General features: G+C 36.2%; 2 protein-coding genes across 5 annotated transcripts; one reads left to right on the plus strand and one right to left on the minus strand.

The window, feature by feature from the left end:
* Nucleotides 1-596: 596 nt before the first annotated feature.
* On the plus strand, nucleotides 597-5,620 carry Rint1 (RAD50 interactor 1). Of its 2 annotated transcripts, XM_076815278.1 has the most exons (12): nucleotides 598-914; nucleotides 1,005-1,243; nucleotides 1,308-1,481; nucleotides 1,569-1,703; nucleotides 2,860-3,121; nucleotides 3,202-3,427; nucleotides 3,508-3,673; nucleotides 3,788-3,953; nucleotides 4,375-4,595; nucleotides 4,825-4,990; nucleotides 5,067-5,200; nucleotides 5,284-5,620. In XM_076815278.1, the coding sequence occupies exons 1-12, from the start codon at nucleotides 786-788 to the stop codon at nucleotides 5,465-5,467; spliced, it is 2,202 nt and encodes a 733-aa protein (XP_076671393.1). In that variant the 5' UTR covers nucleotides 598-785; the 3' UTR covers nucleotides 5,468-5,620. The 2 variants fall into 2 exon arrangements, with proteins under 2 accessions (XP_076671394.1, XP_076671393.1); XM_076815279.1 differs by lacking the exon at nucleotides 1,569-1,703 and having other exon boundaries at nucleotides 597-914.
* On the minus strand, nucleotides 5,504-17,471 carry Wdr81 (WD repeat domain 81). 3 transcript variants are annotated; one of them, XM_076815276.1, is made up of 22 exons: nucleotides 16,629-17,471; nucleotides 15,206-15,365; nucleotides 14,644-14,899; nucleotides 14,393-14,555; nucleotides 13,888-14,304; nucleotides 13,613-13,813; nucleotides 13,399-13,544; nucleotides 13,143-13,321; nucleotides 12,472-13,052; nucleotides 11,557-11,978; nucleotides 10,590-10,883; nucleotides 10,308-10,468; nucleotides 9,549-10,232; nucleotides 9,297-9,472; nucleotides 8,941-9,221; nucleotides 8,741-8,870; nucleotides 8,482-8,656; nucleotides 7,997-8,403; nucleotides 7,199-7,492; nucleotides 6,961-7,110; nucleotides 6,786-6,892; nucleotides 5,504-5,878 (listed from the first exon to the last, which is right to left on the minus strand). In XM_076815276.1, exons 1-22 carry the CDS (start codon nucleotides 16,842-16,844, stop codon nucleotides 5,647-5,649), a joined length of 5,832 nt encoding a protein of 1,943 aa, XP_076671391.1. In that variant the 5' UTR covers nucleotides 16,845-17,471; the 3' UTR covers nucleotides 5,504-5,646. The 3 variants fall into 3 exon arrangements, with proteins under 3 accessions (XP_076671391.1, XP_076671390.1, XP_076671389.1); XM_076815275.1 differs by having other exon boundaries at nucleotides 9,549-10,229; nucleotides 13,134-13,321; XM_076815274.1 differs by having other exon boundaries at nucleotides 13,134-13,321.
* Nucleotides 17,472-18,167: the final 696 nt, after the last annotated feature.

Raw genomic sequence — 18,167 nt, forward strand, 5'->3', positions numbered from 1 at the left:
GTACGAATTGTAAGTGAAATGTACATAAATAGATACTTTACATAGAGGATGTTTCATAAAACCGAAAAATGTTATTGATAAAAAAATGCACTAAAAACTGAAAAATTCGAACACAAATTCATAACTTGAATTCCTGGAAAGCTATTCGACTTCAATAGAAGAGTTAAATATGTATTTACAGTTATTACGAATAAATTTATCATTTACAGAACGCCCCAAATCGAAATCTCGCAACTCGCAAATTCTTTGACATTGCAAATACTTCATAAAGCGCAAGAATCTTACAAACACAAGACTTGAAGTTGAAATCCAGAACATAACCTCAAAAAGGGCATGGACCTAGAGAAAACATGAAAGCTAAAGATAAAAATGATTGTTTCGATAAAAATGTCCATGACATTATACTATAAACAAAGATCCTAATTTTCTGAACTCGAATGACTGCATTCCTTGCCCTTACGGCGTAAATGCAGAAATTGTTATAATAAATAAGAATCAAAAAATACATAACCGCCCCTCAAGATCGGTGCCATCGAATAATTGAAGGTGCACTAATTCTGTGCGCAGTGCGCACCCATCGTGCGCGTGCCACTCACCTACAACAAAACTCGCGCGAGTGTAGTAAATACATTCCGAGCTCTGAATTTGCATTAGTAATGGAATTATTGCAATACTTTTTAGCAGAGTAATAGTAGTAATTAATTATTGTAAAGTACTATAACCTTAAATATATTACATTTAAGTTCTGACACATCGCACAAGTGTATGTAGTACAATACAACACCATGATAGACACGAAGAAAAAAATCATTCAGAAATTTAATGCTGAATTAGGTTCGGATTTAAAAGGACTTGAAAAAATATATGACTTTCACCAATGTCTGACTATACAGAAGAATGAAATCGAAAAATCGGTACAGATCGATACAGCTTTGTATTATTTAAATTCAGGTAGGTTTTTATATACACACTGTTTATTAATACAACATTCTTCAAACTTTTAGTTGTCGATGGCATCGAGCGAAGCTCCATCGAAAGTGAAGGTGGTGATAGAAAATGTAGAAAGAATAAGCATCGAATTCCAACAGTTAGAAGAATCTTCGATAGAATTCAGAGATGACATACAAAAAGCAATTCTTGGAAATGATAAAAGCCTGGAGATGCAAAAAGTTATTAACGTTATAAGTTACTTGGACAAATCTTTGGCATACCTGAATTTGATAAAATACGTCGAGAAGATTAGGTAAACTTTGATTCGGCGATGCGTATCTCGGAGATGTTTTAAAACTTAGAAGGATATGTTTTAGCGCCGAAGTGCAAGCGTCTTTAGCAGCTGGTGACGACGAAGCGACTATTTCATTATACACAAATCTTACAGATATTAGTTATCAATTACAATCGTCCACTTGTCACCACCTCGTGAATTACGTAAAAGAAACACTACACTTTTGGCACAGCCTCATAAAGGATAAATTGTCCAAGTAGGTTCTTGCCTCACTCGTACTTTCAGATCTACATAATTCGATATGTGGCGTAAAATAAGAGCTGAGAATTTCTATCGTTTTCAGGGAATATAACGACATACTAAAGGCACTGAAGTGGCCCTTTTGTGGTAGTAACACAAACTCTGTGAATACCTTTACATCGGAAACATTGACTAAATTTAAAATAATTACAGAATACTTATTGCATTTACAATTACCGTATCCTTTTGTCTACTTAAGTAGTTATTCTGTATTACGTCAGAGTTAACACTAAAACAACCAACGATTGACGTGTACCTACCAGAGGGGTCAAAATGACTGGTGTTTTAAATTAACAAGTCATTTAAGAAAAAACATTGCATTTTATTTTTTTTTTTTTATATATTTTCCTATTTTATGAGCGAAAATTGAATATAAACTGTATAATAATAATAACAATATTAATAATATAATAACATAAAAAAAATATATAAAAAAATTGAGTAAACATAATATATGTATCTTATCGCACTTTTTGTACAACATATATGTATGAAAATATACTTAGTTTTCTAAAAATGTATTTGAACTATACGAAAATAATACGAGAAACTTCAGAAACTAAAAATTTACCTGCGTTCCGTGAGGGGTCAAAATGACCCATCTCGGTATACAGTGGCTCACAGTCATAATCGTACACACTTTAAAATCGCATAACTTTTTTAAAATTAATCCAAACGACTTGAGTTTTTTTAGAAGCTAGAAGGATTAGTGTGCTAAGTGACGTGATTCCGAGAATCGCGGAAATTCCCGAAATCAGCGATTCTGCGATTTTTAAGCGTTTATAGCTCAGAGCAATGTTAACCGATTTTCATGAAATTTTAGGCACATATATAACTTACTTAAATCTACAAACAGGTTTTTTGAATTTTCGTTACTGGCTCACAAAAAAAAGTTGAAAAACCCACCTTTACTATTTTTTTTTTGCTACTCCGGCCAATTCCATGTTTTTTTCAAAACGATGGAACATGTCACTTAACAAACTAATCCTTCTAGCTTCTCAAAAAAACTCAAGTCGTTTGGACCAATTTTAAAAATGTTATGCGATGTTAAAGAGTGTATGATTATGGCTGTGAGCCACTGTACGTAGGTATACTACATATTAATTTTAAAGAAAAAACAAACGAAGATCAACACTATTTTACAGAATTAATTATTTACATATTTTAGAAAAAGTCATACAAAATTTTAGAAAACAAAATGTACTGGAAATGAGTAACGATTAGAAGAGATGCCAAACAAGTCATTTTGACCCCCCTTGGTAGATCTAGTGTTAATTTTTATTATTAAGAGGTTTCCACGAAGATATGTTTTACCTTTAATAAAATATGCGCAGAGAAGAATCTACAAAACCAGTGGTAACGTCGGCGCTACTAACAGATTTCACGCCTGTGTGTTTACCAATTTCATTGATGGTGCGGCCACTCAGGCAAAGATTTATATATCACTTCATAGGCGCTAAGTTAACGAATCGGCAAGATAAGCCAGAGTGGTTTTTTACGCAGATATTAACATGGATCAAAGATCATGTTCAATGGGTACAAAAGAATGTTCAACCAGTCGCTAATTCGATAGGTTTCAATCATGTGAATATGAAGGTATTATAAAATTAATTAGAATTCAGTATTACCCTCGAAAATACTGATAAAGTTATACACAACGTATTTCGTTTTAACAGGTAGAATTTATGCGAGCTCTGGTGCAATTAGCGGTTGAAAAACTGCATTCTGAATTATCAGTAGTGCAGTACGACGATGCTTTATTTGCCCATTTGGTAGACGAAGCTCTGGGTTTTGAAAGAGAATTGAGGGAAACGTTGTTTTATCCTGCGACACAACCAGCCACTGTTTTTATTCTTACGCAAGCACATATTTTTGTGAAGTGGATTAATATGGAAAAGAAGTGTAAGGAAAAATGTTTGAATATTTCTTATCAAGATATTATATGTATAATTGTCGTTGCTATTAATTTGTTCGAATATTAGATGCTACTGAAAAGATGGATGCCATTTTGAGTTCTAATACCGCTTGGGAGAAGTTATCGAGTTCTGATTCTGACGATATAAAAGTAACCGAGTGTGCAGACGCGTTTCTCACCCTTCTTACAACGATCTCTGATAGGTACAAGCATCTACCTCAACCAGGGCACAGGTAAAGATTTATAATAAACCCTTCTAACGTATTACTGTCGCACGGGAAATATTTTAGACCGGTTACTCCTTATGTAAATTTTTCAATAACTTTAAGAACGTATAATTTATGAAGGTTACAATTCCTGGAGTTGCAGTTAGAGCTAATTGACGATTGGAGGATAAGACTGCTTCAATTGTTACATGAAAATTACGAAAATCCTTTAACGTCTCTAATGCCGTGTATTCTGAATACGTTACATTACGTCGCAACTGTTCTGGAAGAATGGGGCGTAACAGTAGTAAGTATTTTAAAAGCAAATACAGTCTTCCCCGGATTATCGAGAAAGATTTGGGACCGGGAAATTCTCGATATACCGGGGCAGAGGAAGTAGGTATAGTCTGATTTTCGAGAGTTGAGACCTGAGGTGGGTCCCTCGGACGGAGCGTGGTTAAGGAGGAACCGAATTGCTTCGCGTTTGAACTCATTTTCATCGAGAAACCTTAAAAAATCGATTGGTAATACTTTCATGAACATTTATCAAAACCCGGGACCGCAGGCCCTCGCTCGCAGCGAGGAAGCAAAACTGTGGGGTGGGTAGGTCTTTCCCGATAATCCGGGGAAAAAAGCATTTCAATAATCCGAGGAAGACTGTAGATTCTTATACGTAGATTTAATCCGCTGGATTATATATCGATCGTTGTTTAATGCTTTATTCGCAGCATTTCCTGCAACTGTATTTTTTCAAAAAACAATTCGAAGCAGTTGAAACTGCTACGCTAAAAGGAAGCGACATGACCAACAACGTAGGCGAAGTAGAAGGTTCTGTGTTCGACGAAGCTGTTGCTCTTTTAAGGAGACTAGAAAAGGAATTAATAAATGAAATAAGCGATTCCGTAGCTTTAGATGTGAAGGCAAGGAGCAGGCCTTACAGGACAGACAAGTAAGAACATTCAAAACGAAATGTAGCAGAAATCGCGTAACAATAATGTTCTACGCGAAATGTCTAACAAACTATTATTATTAATCAGATCGTGGAATTTGCTAATTTTGCAATAGCTGTCCTACTGTTTCTCATCAATTTATAAAACAGCTAAAGAGCTGGAGAAACTATAAAAGTGTAATTATGTGTACAGCAAATATAGAGTTAAATAAAAACTTGCCTTTTACAGGTGGTTTGCGATGCAGTCTGCTAAAGAAGTAGTATCTTTGTCAGTCACTCCGAGTGGTTACTCTATGTTTCAAGAATTAGCGACACAACTCAACCTTCTATATAACACACTCGCTTCACCGCTATTTCATCAGGCCTGGAAAAATTTAGCGGCACATTTCGATCAAGTCAGATATTAAATTGAAAATAACAACATATTCATTGCATGAGATGCATAATGTACGAAATATTTCTGTTTTACAGTTCCTTTTAGAAGAAGTTGTCCTAGTAAACCACTTTAACACAGGTGGAGCCGAACAATTACAATATGACGTTGTTAGAAATTTATTCCCATTATTTGGCTTATATATCAGTAAACCAGAATCATTTTTCCCGCTGTGAGTGAGAAATGACGATTATATAAATATTTGAAGTATTCGTCTGTTTATTTTACTATTTGATTATTTAAATTATATTTCAGGATTAAAGAAGCGTGTATTTTATTGAATATCTTGCTGGGTTCAGTAATGCTACTACTCGAGGCTCTGAATAGCGACGACGACATTATAGGAAAAGAGATACTAGCAGATATTGGTGTTCATAAAATGCCTCCTGACCTTGTCCTAAAAGTAATTAGAACGAGAACAGATATTACCTATGTGTAGGAAGGATTTATCTCCAGATAGTTCGAAAACGTTCGATGCAGTTGGAGACGGATTTATTATCGTATGCATATAAATGGTACATACCTTCTCTTAAAATAATGAGCATACGGGAATTTATATTTGCAAATAAAATTGTAAAACTCGTCACCTATATTTATTTACATATTTGTGTGTGGTATTCAACAAATTAATGTTATACCGCCATTATCTGCACCTAGTAATAATAATCGATTTAGTGGGAGAACGGCCATTGTAGTAAGAAGTCCTTTAAAAGTGTCAGATTTCAGTTTCGACGACGAGAACGAAGCTGTTGTTTCTATGGGCGTGTAAACTCCTACACGGTTTGCTGTTGTACCTATGACAAGCTCTTGCTCGTAAAGGGACATGCAGTGAACTGGTTCGGTGGATCCCCTAAAGATTCAAAGTAATTAATGTAAAGTTTATGAATAAACCTGCTTTTACATGTATTTTATAAGTTAGAATTAAGGCCGTCGCGCATTTTGGCAAAACGCGCGATAGGGAGAGAAAAGTTTATAAATAATTGATGACCGAAGCGCGGCGACTAAAGTGAAATGTTCCTCGGCGCTATTCTGTCATATGAGTGATGCGTGAATTCGCTTCGCCGCGCTTCGGCCTAGTGGGCGACGACCTATAATTTCATGTTATGTTTTATTGTTTCCCTGTGTTTTAAGCAGGATGGTGTTTTAAGCTTATTTTTGTTTGTATTGCCCAACAAACTCTAAGTCTCATTTTTTCCCTCCTCTCTCCTTCGGGTCCCAGCAGCAGCAGCAGCGCAACGGGAGAAAGGTGGTCTTCCCATCTTTCCCCAGTACACCGCCCCGTGATGCTTAATTTCGGTGATCTAACGAGAACCGGTGTTTTCCATCACGGCTACGGCCGCTGATTTTTTAATTTCTTTGATTCGCCAAAATGCGCGACGGCCTTTATCCATATGAGCTTTTAGCCACGAATTATACGAGGAAAATATAATTCTATTCAGAAAACTGTTAATCAATCTCGATCTGATCCATCCAAAATATTGATCCTTAATTTTTTTCTGTTTACTTAATTTTATTTCAAATAGAGTTCTTGTTCATAAACACTAATAAAATTTTATCTTAATGCTGAATTTAGTGATACAAGAGAATCGTATTTTATTTAACAGAATCTTATCAAAAGGAATTTTAAGCTGAGGAAAGAGTTTATAATTCCCATGAGATTTTAATTACAATCCTCTTTATCACATTATTGTGAATGGCTAAAAATTCTTACGAGATGTTACGAAATATAAATTAGTGACATTAAAATTGTTTCTCACTTCATATGAAATTTAAGTTTCCCATCCAATACACTCCATACAGCGATAGTCTCATCTAGTGAAGAACTAACTATAGTTGTTTCATTTATTGCCTCCAATTGTAATATCTAAAATAGAAATGAGAGTCAGTAAATCACTTCGGTGACATGGTAGAATTTTTTTAAAAATAACATACTTCACATTCGTGTCCCTTCCAGGATGCAATTATAAAACCAGTTCGAATATCCAAGATCGTTAAAAACCCTGATGCTTGGCCTAGAGCAACCCAGTAACCGCTTGGTGCTACTGCAATGCATCTAATCAAGCCTGTTGGATTCACCGACACCTAAAGGAATAGTAATCATTTTTAATTCAAAGAATATTTATCAAAATCATACCTAACGGTATTTAATGATACATGTATATTAATATACCTTCATTTCATTCACGTACTGAAATGTTCTACAATCAATAACTCTAAGAGTAATGTCCGTTGTTCCTGCAAGTAAAGTTGTACACGGAGATGGACTTGCTATTAATGTATTCACAGGGACTGGACGAGAGCTTTCTGGACATCCAAGAAGGGACCCCATGAAAGGATCCCAACAATGAACTGTACCATCGCAGGTAACTACATATCTTAATGATTCTAGGAATGTAAGGGCAAGAATAGACTTTTTGTGCCCAGTATAAGTATATTGACAAGATGAAACAGTGTTTCCATCCCCCTATTAAAAGAATTATTCAAGTATAGTTTACAGAATAATTTATGGTATACTCCAGCTTTTAACATTAACAAATTTTTAATATATACGGTGTCAAGTGGCGAGGCATTGACCTCTTATAACTTCGTAATAAAACATTTTCAAAAACAGCATCTGCTCAAATATGATGTACAGGGGCGTCCGGAGACTTTTCTGGGGGGCGGGGGGGGGGGGGGCAACTGCCCATGATACTGTAGAAATTTCGCACCAACCGTATTCGACACCATGTATATCAATGCCGCCTTATCGTTTTCGGGGGCTCTGAGGCGAGCTCCGGGGCCCTGAGGCGGTTGCCTCTTTCGCCTCTATGTTAAGGCCCGTTGCACACATCTGATTTTTTAACGTGTGGCGATGTGCCGTACCATCGCCGTACGTTAAAAAATCGGATGTGTGCAGCGGGCCTTAGACGGCACTATATCTATATATGTATATATTATAGAATAATGAAAGTACACATTGAGTAATTACCTGACTTCTCAAACTCCATAATTTCACAGTTTTATCTCTTCCTCCACTTACGAAACTGTTCTCATTATCTAATACATATAGGCATCTAATACTATTAGTATGACCACTAAACGTTTGAAGCTTTATTTGCTTTATATTAAACGCTGTATCTTTGTCTGATCTCCCAATTTCGTGTTCCCAGTATGCTAACCAATTCCCTCGCAATTGCCTGCCGGTGCACGAAGAACAGCTGGCTTCGCGATTAGACATAATATTTTCCGATGGTATATATTCTCTAATATCGTTCTTTTGTATTGCGAATCGATTTCCCACCACTGATATATTTCCAAAGCTATATGCATCTTTGTGAGTTTCTTCTGTGCTCTCCGTTGCATTATAGTTACAGGAGGCGCAGTACTTGTTACCTTCTGTAAGAGGGAAAACAAAAGTGGTAAACAGAGTGACTTTATTTTAAATAATTATCTTCGTACATAAATGTAACGTACCAATATCTGATGGAGTTACTTTTGTCTCTTGCTCATATTTGTGACACAAATCACGCACGTGCTCGAAATGTTTAAGTATTTGTTCTAACGTCTCGCTGTCGATACATTTGTTGAGAAGCACGTATGTTTTATGAGCGAATTCTATCGTAAACACGGCTTTCAGCTCTTCAAATGCCTGGAAATAAATTGCAAGCTCGCTCACAAACTTCTCGTACAGTGCGTAATAATTTCGTGCTTATTAATGCCAATATTTGTTTACTTTATTCTTTTGCGGGTCGGACACATCCATATTTTCTGTGACTGGTGGAGAATAGGACTCGGCAACATCCTTATCAAAATTTGACTGAAGCGCTCTAGTATCTCTGTTATCTTCATTCAACACCTTTACCCTGTGCATACAATATATATTTATATACATTGCGCGTAATATACATAGAAATATTGATGTTATAAATTCACCTGAGAAAATGGTCGCTCATTACTTTCTGATTAATTTCACTTTTGAAGTTGCCTGCAACGGCTTGATTAAATGATTTATCAAATGCCAAGAAAAGTCGTTGGATGAGTACAGCCAGGTGATTTTTTACAACAACGCTTCCCAATCGTAAGCTAAACATGAATATGGTCTCCAAGTATTTCTCAGCCATGACGGTACGTGCAACCAGCCCATTAGGAAAAGTAAATCTTGTGGACGATAATATACGAACAGTAGGATATAGTATTGCTTTCACAACTGGTTCCTGCAATTAAAATTTACCTTGTCAACACAATATATATTTCTGAATATCAGAGAAATCTATATAAAATAACTGTACATGAAGTACATCCATTAACGTCGCATCATTAAGGTACGGCGTAATATGATTTAATAAAGTTAAGCACGAGATAAGTCCTCCTTCCAAATTCTGTGTCAATTTCCTTTTACAAAGCGCCAGAAGTTCAACCATGTGCGCAAAGTACTGCAGCACTATAATCTGTTCGCCGTATAGCCCTGCGAAAATATTTAATTTGTATTAATTGTTTATTAATCCGCCGATGGAAATGCTTTTTCATATAAATAAATTCACCTGCAATGGCTGCGAGGCAATCCAAAACTTTTACAGCATTACGATCACCGATCAAGACTTTCTTGTTCCAAGTAATACCTTGCATAGATAACGTAGTATCGTCGATTACTGTTAAATTTTCCTTTCCAGTGTAGCACAGCGTGAGCATTCTTAATAAATTCCGAGATAAATATCGAGCGGTGAGTACAGGACCAAGTCGATGAGACAGCCAAATAATGGACCCCGCACTCATTTCTGAAGTTGTGCACTCATTGGATATAGATTTCTGATAAATGTGATCAACATGTACATCCTCGTGTATCACGGTGTCGGATCTAGTGTCATCCGTCTGCGATGTCATGAAATTTTGTTCCTCCATTCCCACGGTACAGATCTCATCAAACATATTAGCGGAATGGCTAATTCCACCGTAAGTATTACTATATGAGAATTCATCGTTAGAAGTTTTACTTCCTACGTTACAACCAATGTTACTAAATTCGATTAGCAATTTATTTAGAGAGTTTGTCTTCGGTATGGAAATGGTCGGCGATTTAACAGATCTAAGGGGCGAAACTTTATTTCCTTCTTCGGTCAGATCATCGTTAAGATTCAAATTTAGATTTATATGTAAATCAATATCACGCTGCATACTGGAATTTAATGAGATCCAAGAACTGTCCTCCGTTTCTATTGTGAATACTTCTGAAAGGAAGGACTTTTAACATCTTTTCAGAATGTTGCATTAAAGAATTGATGTAGATAATTGACATTCGTCACCTTCGATATCATTGTTGGCAGGATTCGCGTTGTACGTATAATCATTGGTTGCAGGTCCAGGCGACAGGCAAATATTATGTTCAGAATCTGCGGAGGAGTCCTCATCTAAAGGAGACAAAATTCCTTCTCCTTCGTTGCAAATGTCATTCAGATCGCAGCTCCTGTAAAACAAAATAGAGAAAGAAATCATCGTAAACATTCATTCATGAACATTATATTATTCTCCCACTTGTCATCGAATTTGTTTGACTTTTCAAAATATTTCATATAACGTTTCCTTACTTAAGATTGCCAGCCTTATGGGTGTAAGTTGACGAACCTTGAATATAATCTCTACATCCACCAACTGCTTCTACGAGAGGTGTTATAAAATTCTCCAAAAATCGCCGCAGACCCAATCTTACCATGAGCTTCAGCAAGAAGTTTCTATGATATAAGCGAGTGGTTCTAAATTTTGCAACTAATCCTGAAGGTAGCATATCCGCATGCAACGAGCTGTCCATAAATGAGCCATTCTCATATAACTTCATAATGGACGAGAGGAATGTTTCTGCGGTACCTTTGGGACCAAGTGCTCTAAAAACATTACGAACGTGTAATACTTAAGAAAGTGGGTTTGAAATTAATTCGAACGATTTGATGTATGCAAGAAGGTTCATACCAGCGATGAGCAACCTTTAGGCAGTAGTGGGTCAACAGTGGAAATCTAATACTCTACGTTAGCCACAATAGTAAATATTTAAGTATACTAATCAAAGAATTTTAATTTATGGGGCGAATTTGTTATTTCTGATATAGATTTACAATTACAATAATCGCGGGCCGCAGGTCGGTGACTGGAGCAGTGGTAGTGCTCATCACTGGTTTAAGATAGGCTCTCACTATGCCTCGGCTCATTTTATTCTTTCTATGCTTTTCTTATGTATTTTAACAATTTAAGTCACACTGCGCCTCGCCTCGTCCCGCCTTGGCGCGACTCCGAGGACTCGCCGCGGGTTCTTCCACGAGAATATTTTAAGGAAGAGAAGCGAGGCGAGCCGAGGCAAGGCGTAGTGTGAGCCTACTGAATTGACGGCTGCACAGGTAGAGGTTCTCTGAGCAACTGACCAAATGCATGAGCCGAGGCAAGCTCAGATAACTTCAACTACGGAAATACCGAGGCGACGCGAGCCTAGATGTGAGTTCGAAAAGAAGTTGCGCCGAGACGAGTGGGAGCCTACCTTTATACGATTTATAAATTTTAACTTACTTAGCAATAGGGTCGAATAAATACCAAGCAGCTAAAACAGCACTGTAGGACTCTTCCATTATTTGCTGTATATGTGGCACTATCAATTCTAAACTGACTTCTCTCGCAACCCCAGTGTGGAACAACAGATGCTCCAATTCTCTAGCAATTGCTTTAACTTTACATTCACTAATTTTACAAAGGAATATCGTTTTTGTTTTAAGCATAAAATCTTTGTCATCCTCAGACTTCATTATAAAATTTAACTCACGTACTAAACTATTATAATTTTGTAACATTTCCACGATATTGAATAAATACTTATAATATTTCGAGAATGGGAATAAGTTTCCGGAAAGTATGGGCTGAAGGAACTGATGAGCAGATGGAGGCGGCAGACCCATATGTGTAATAGTTGGATAACGAAAAGGTGTGTCAGTTACCTAAAAATTGACAATTGATTAAATATACTTTTATAACAATATAAGAAATTGTATAGGAGAAAATATTGAAAATTATTTTTTTCATGCATCTGTTATTTTTAGGAGATTTCCGTCAGTTTTACAACATATAAGTGCTCTAAAACACATGGACGATTATAGAGATAAGAAAAAAAGGAAGAAGGAAGAAAATTAAAGAGTATTTGAGAGACTAATGGCTAGGGAAAAGAAATTAGTGTGAATTTCTACAAAACAGAGGAGGGAAAGGAGAGAAGAAAATTGTCAGAGAATCTAAACTTGAAAAACATAAGCCACCATGCTGCTTATTAGATGTGGTTAAACTTTTTAGATATTAGACATTTAGGCATCTTTAATAAATGAATGCCAAAATGTCATTTATCGAAGTGATGTTGTTCATTAAAAACTATCTAATTCTTATATTCCTAGGTGATCACATTAAATACCTTATAAAATGTTTGCTCGAAGCATCACTTACTTCTATATTATCGATGTTGTAACTTTTTGGAATGATATTGACCTGCAGTAATAAAGCTACCGCATTTCTTACGCATTTTGGTAAACTATCAGCTGACATTTTCAACGTGTTCAGGCACGTGGCAAGTCTCTTTGCAAATGAAACTTTCTCAACATTTGACGTTGCCCGAAATTTGCTAGACAAGAATATCTCCACGATTAAACAGCCAAGTATTTGCTGTTCTTTGATACGCCCACCGGCCACGATTTGCTTGTAATTTGTAGATGACTCGTGCAGTTCAATCTCCGGCTTATAAATCTGCGAGCTCACTTTATTCATAAACATATGTATCGTTTCCACTTGCACGATACCTGCAACGGGATTGTAATCTTTCGGGAGAGTTACGGTTTGGCTCGTGGCTTTGTCTTGCTTGGCAGTGTCTTCAGTAGAGAGCAGAGAACCTCGAGATCGACTTAACAATCGGCTTAAAACCAAAGGCGACGCTCTAGATGTATTTAGAACTGACACTGGTAGTTCCTCCTCTTCGAACCCAGAACTGTGACCTTCGTCATCGCTGGCTCTATTTCCGGATTGATCATTTCCTGTAATGAATATTGTGTAGCTAGCAGGAGATCGAACATTAATTCTTTAAAATAACTAAGAACGTTATATAGCAAACATACTGTATTTACTGATTAAGAAAGATGAACGCAACCGGGGCGGAATTTTACACCAATAAGGTGAAGGAATAATTTTTTGCGGATGTGGCTGCGTGAAAAGTTGAACCACGCCGGAATGGGTTAAACTAGTATGATTATCAACCAGTTGTAAGCAAACGTTCTTCGATTTCACGGCTGCTGAACCAGATAATCTAGAAATGGGAAAACTAGGTACTAGTACATTTATTATTGATAAATATAGCAGTCAGCTCAGATAATATGTACATACTTGTAACCAAAAGTTAAATCTATCCAATGATGTAATCTTTCTGATACGTAAAAGCTTTCTAAAGCTTCCCTATGTTTTTCAATAAAATCTTCCGGAGATGTTGCCCATGCAGGAACCTCCAAATCGGGCAAATCTTCGTGAATAGACTGTAAATAGATTAAATTTATGCATATATTTTGCATAAATTTAATTTAATTTCCTACTTTCATATTACCTTAAAAACATTAGGGTCTGAAAAGAATTGCGGTATACACTCGTCCGGACTCCAGTCGTGCATCCTTTGTATAGAAGCAGGATACTCTCCTGGAACCCATTTAGGTCGTACATGTTTGCAGAGAACAGATTTATTGTAACGACGCGAGAGGTAGACGTAATATGTAATTTCTGATAGTACATCCGACACATGGTGTCCTACCTGAAAGTGTTACATGGTTTTGGTACATGGTCCTTTTCACAAAATTCAATTCGCGAATACATTTGAATACATACTTCTATGGATTGCGAGTCGAACGTTAAATCCAGTTGCCTGTCACCCTTATTTAACCGAAATTTGGATTTCGTTAAATCCCTCCAATTGCCACCACATCTCGATGTGAAGTCTGTGACCCAAGGCATGACATGATGGCAACTTGGATCTCCGTATCTTCTACCAGCCATATTATTCAGCGCAGTTAAGTAGTCATAATTGCTGATACAGTTGTAGACCCACATTTCGCACAATCTCTCGATACTCTCATTCATCCCGAATTCGGAATTCTCTGGCAATATAGTAATCGACGGCGTTGTATCGAAAGCTTTTTTGTAACCAGTGAAATTCTTACTTGTCTTCGCTTCTTGAATGGTAGAAACCTTGTGCAGCTCATTCTCAGGCTTGATATATATATTATCGCTCAGTTTCGGCAATACCTATTAATAAAGTCTGGGAAAGTTGTTAAATTTTCAATGGAAAACTGAATTAGTAAGACATCGTACAAGAAGACAGTTAAAAATCAACCTGAATAGTAAAGTTATCCATAAGTAATATATCGCTAAGGGTAACTTCGCCTATTACTAAGCCTCGATCGTGCAGGTCTCGACATAATTGTAATAGTTGATATATTAAAAATAACGGCTTTCCATGAGTCATACTTAAAGCAGCAGGACTGTACATTACGCACCTTCAATGACAATAAATTGTTACGACGGAAATGACACAATCAGTAACACGTTGTAACTTAACTTAAATATAGCGCAGGATATACTTACTCGCGAAGAGAGTATTCTGCGGTTTTTTCGTAGAACATTATAAAAGCAGATGTGGTTTCAACAGCGAAAAGTATTGGAAGGAGATTACAATGTACTTCCATCGACACGCCAGGCGACACACACGTAACTATTCCGTTTTGAATTTGCACCAAAGTACAACCATACATTTTCTGTAATACTTCCTGCGTAATTGACGTGTCGCTTACATTAGCAGTTATATTGCATTGGTCTTTGTGTTCCACGCAATTCCATGGATCTGTTGTTTAAATATACATATTAGAGGTGTGCGAGAACCCGAAAATGTCGGGTCCGGTCGGGACGAGAATTTTTCTCGGGTTCCCGAGGGGTTCGGGAGTCTCGACTCTCTCAGGAATCCCGACTCTCTCGAGACTTCCGGACATTCTCGGAACCCGACGCGATCCGACCCGTCCCAACCTCGGGTTCTCGACATTTTCCAATTCTCGCACACCTTTAATATGTATAAAAAGATCAATCTGCTTTACATGTCAGCGGATTAATGGATAATATTATATTATCCATGGTTACTGAAAAACATACGTACTGTAATATTTTTTATAACACTCTTTCCATAAATTTCGGTAGTTAGTTTCCACAACATAATGCACTAATTGTGAGAATGTCAAATCGGCTTGACTACTTCCATTTGTTGTGTGTCTTCCTCTTGGAAGCGGAACTGCAAACTTATTCTGTTTCTCATAGATCTGAAAGCAGTTGAAAATATAAAAAAATAATTATGAAATTTGTGTAACTGAATTCGATATGTTCAAAATTTCTTGCAAGAATTGTCATTACTTTTCAGTTAATAATGATAGTTTACAAAGTCGTAGCAACCACATTTTATTACATTTATTGCCGTACATACAGTATGTATAAAATTATATAGTAATTATGAATTATATTTCATCTAATTTTGTGATTTAGGGTATTTATGTTATTAGAATTGCAACAAGATGTTTTCCACCAAGAGTTGTAAACAAAGTGATTTATTATCAGAGACGGCAAAAAATTACTTTAAATAAAAATTTTGTACACAAATTTTTATTTAACCCTTCGTTGACACTCTGGGTGTAAGCCACCCATAAGCTGATTTTGATGCTCTGTACCTTATTTATGTAAAATAAATACCTTTCTTCCAAAGCCGACTTACAAACTATTTTTTCTCTCAAAATATTATATCTGAACAATAACTCTGTAGATTTTTAGCTTCTAGTATTGGAATTTGTAAAAGTTAAAATTTTCTTCGCGTTTTCTCGACTCATGGTAATCTAAATTTTTTTTACAAAAACTGTGATGAAATTTCAATCAAAAAACTATTAGAATACATTCTACAGACCTTAAAATTGACCCATAATTTTTTTCATAACGATTGGATTCTTCAGATAAGAATGGCAGTCGTTCAAAAATTGTTCTAGGTGTGAGCCACCCAGGTAGGTCAAAGTTGATCGAAAAAAGAGGTGTGTCAACAAAGGGTTAAAATAACTTTTTGCCCATCTCTGTTTATTATAGATGGATATTATATATCTTAAAATGTTTCCACGACAGTGGCACACCCAGAGGGGGGACCAAGGAGCCCTGGCACCCCCCAAAGAAGGAAAAAGGTCTGAAGTAATTCAAGAGCTTTGTAAAAAGAAAAGAAAATTCGATTTTATTCTATAAATAAATTTTTATAATCACCAAATGAATTTTATCGAATTTGCGTTATAAATATTTTTATCCATTCAACTCCCCCAAGATTAAATCCTGAGTATGCCACTGTTCCAATACATTGCACAAAATTTTTTCTTAAGACTTTTCTTATTCGTTAATACTTCATCATTTGCAAAACCATGTAATTGTCATAGAAAAACACATTTTGTAATACTAAACATAACGCGAATGCTAGAATCAATAAACTTAGAATACTCTGTACAATATTACATACAAGACATATCTAATTCTTTCTAAGCAAATGAAAAGAAACATACTTTAACGTATACTCTTATCCAATCTGAACCTAACTCTTCGAGCATAGGCCGCGCTGCGATTTCATCCTCGCTTAATCGTTCATGATTGACGAATGAAGTTGGACCTACAGTAAGCAAACTAGTTAACCAGTTTTTCTGAGCAGTTAAGCAGATCCTACCGTCCGTTACTTTCATATATTTTGCTGGCACAAGCAGCTCTTTTTTCATTACATCCATGTTTCCAGTTTCTGTATTTACGCCTAAGCAGCTACAACCTCGGCTATCCACTTAGAAAGTATTCTTACATTCGTCCTCAGTTTCATAATATGTAGCGTGCACTACTGGATAAATGACATCGCACAACATTTTCTTACGTTCATTCACTATTATTTCAGTTGCGTCACTTCAAATACTGTTGACGTTTACCAACTGAACAGCTGACAACAAACGCCATATTTGTGTAAGATTTGACAATTCTGTGCCCATATGTAGGTATTTTACAATGAAACTGTTCAGCAATGAAGATACATATTCATATGATTTCTCTGTTTCTATGCATTGCACGGTTTTGATAGCTTCTTATTTAATGCTGCAGCCATATCGTAAAATGTAGTAACATGTGGATAAAAGACCTGGACTGACAGCATATATACATTCCAACCGTCATCGTACAATGCAATTGCACTTTCAGATCACCGTTTCAGCTTAAATCTTGTATATAGTGCATTGCGTATAGAATAATATGGAACACATGTGACACACGTTACTCAAAACGTTAGAATAGATGCGATTTTACGAATACTGTCTACATTATTCTAAGCTCGATTCACTTGATTCCATTACTGTTGTAAACATTCTGTTCTATAATATATAAAACCATCAACAGGTCTGCTGCGCACTCTGTGTTTAAGAATAGTAACTCTGAGAATAGTATTTAACTTATCATTGGAGCAAGTTAAGGCCGTCACGCATTTTGGCCAAGCGCGGTGATACGAAAAGAAAAGTTTATAAACAAATAATGAGCGCTGTTTTAAACTAATAATGATTAATAATTTCCAGGCATGAATACTTAGATACTTTTAACACATTGACTGCCTGTATTTCGATGGTTTTGTCATAATATACAGGGTGACTGATCAGGGCTCTCCTGATAGTCAATACTCTAGGGGGGATTAATTATACAGGCGAGAATCAAGAGTGACAAAATTTCTTGAAAGGCTTCGTTTTCAAGAAAATTGACTTTGAATTTCAGCTAAATACACGTGCCCCTGAGGCCGCTACAGTGCATGTTTATATAACTAAAATTCAAAGTCAATTTTCTCGAAAACAAAGCCTCTACCACAATTTCGTGATTCTTGATTTTCGTCTTATTTTCGCCTGTACATCACCCCCTAGAGTATTAACTATCAGTAGAGTAACATACTATATATATCTGGTCCCCAAAGCTACGTACTCCAGAATTGGTCCATAATGAAATATATGCAACGAACACAAAACATACGCTTTCTAATGCATACAAGTCTGTTAAATAAGCATCACTACTTCACCAAAGATTTTGCT

This window comes from Andrena cerasifolii, chromosome 6 (genome assembly GCF_050908995.1).
Source record: "Andrena cerasifolii isolate SP2316 chromosome 6, iyAndCera1_principal, whole genome shotgun sequence".
Lineage (NCBI taxonomy): Eukaryota > Metazoa > Arthropoda > Insecta > Hymenoptera > Andrenidae > Andrena > Andrena cerasifolii.

What these genes read in the sequence shown, in the direction of transcription:
- Rint1 (XM_076815278.1), top strand. Translation starts at nt 786, where the DNA reads ATGATAGACACGAAGAAAAAAATCATTCAGAAATTTAATGCTGAATTA. An exon ending in ATAAAGGATAAATTGTCCAA is followed by an intron (nt 1,482 to 1,568) that starts GTAGGTTCTTGC and finishes TATCGTTTTCAG; the next exon opens with GGAATATAACGACATACTAA. An exon ending in TAGCGGCACATTTCGATCAA is followed by an intron (nt 4,991 to 5,066) that starts GTCAGATATTAA and finishes TCTGTTTTACAG; the next exon opens with TTCCTTTTAGAAGAAGTTGT.
- Wdr81 (XM_076815274.1), bottom strand. Translation starts at nt 16,844, where the DNA reads ATGGATGTAATGAAAAAAGAGCTGCTTGTGCCAGCAAAATATATGAAA. An exon ending in ACAACATCGATAATATAGAA is followed by an intron (nt 11,979 to 12,471) that starts GTAAGTGATGCT and finishes GTCAATTTTTAG; the next exon opens with GTAACTGACACACCTTTTCG. An exon ending in TATGGAGTTTGAGAAGTCAG is followed by an intron (nt 7,493 to 7,996) that starts GTAATTACTCAA and finishes TTCTTTTAATAG; the next exon opens with GGGGATGGAAACACTGTTTC.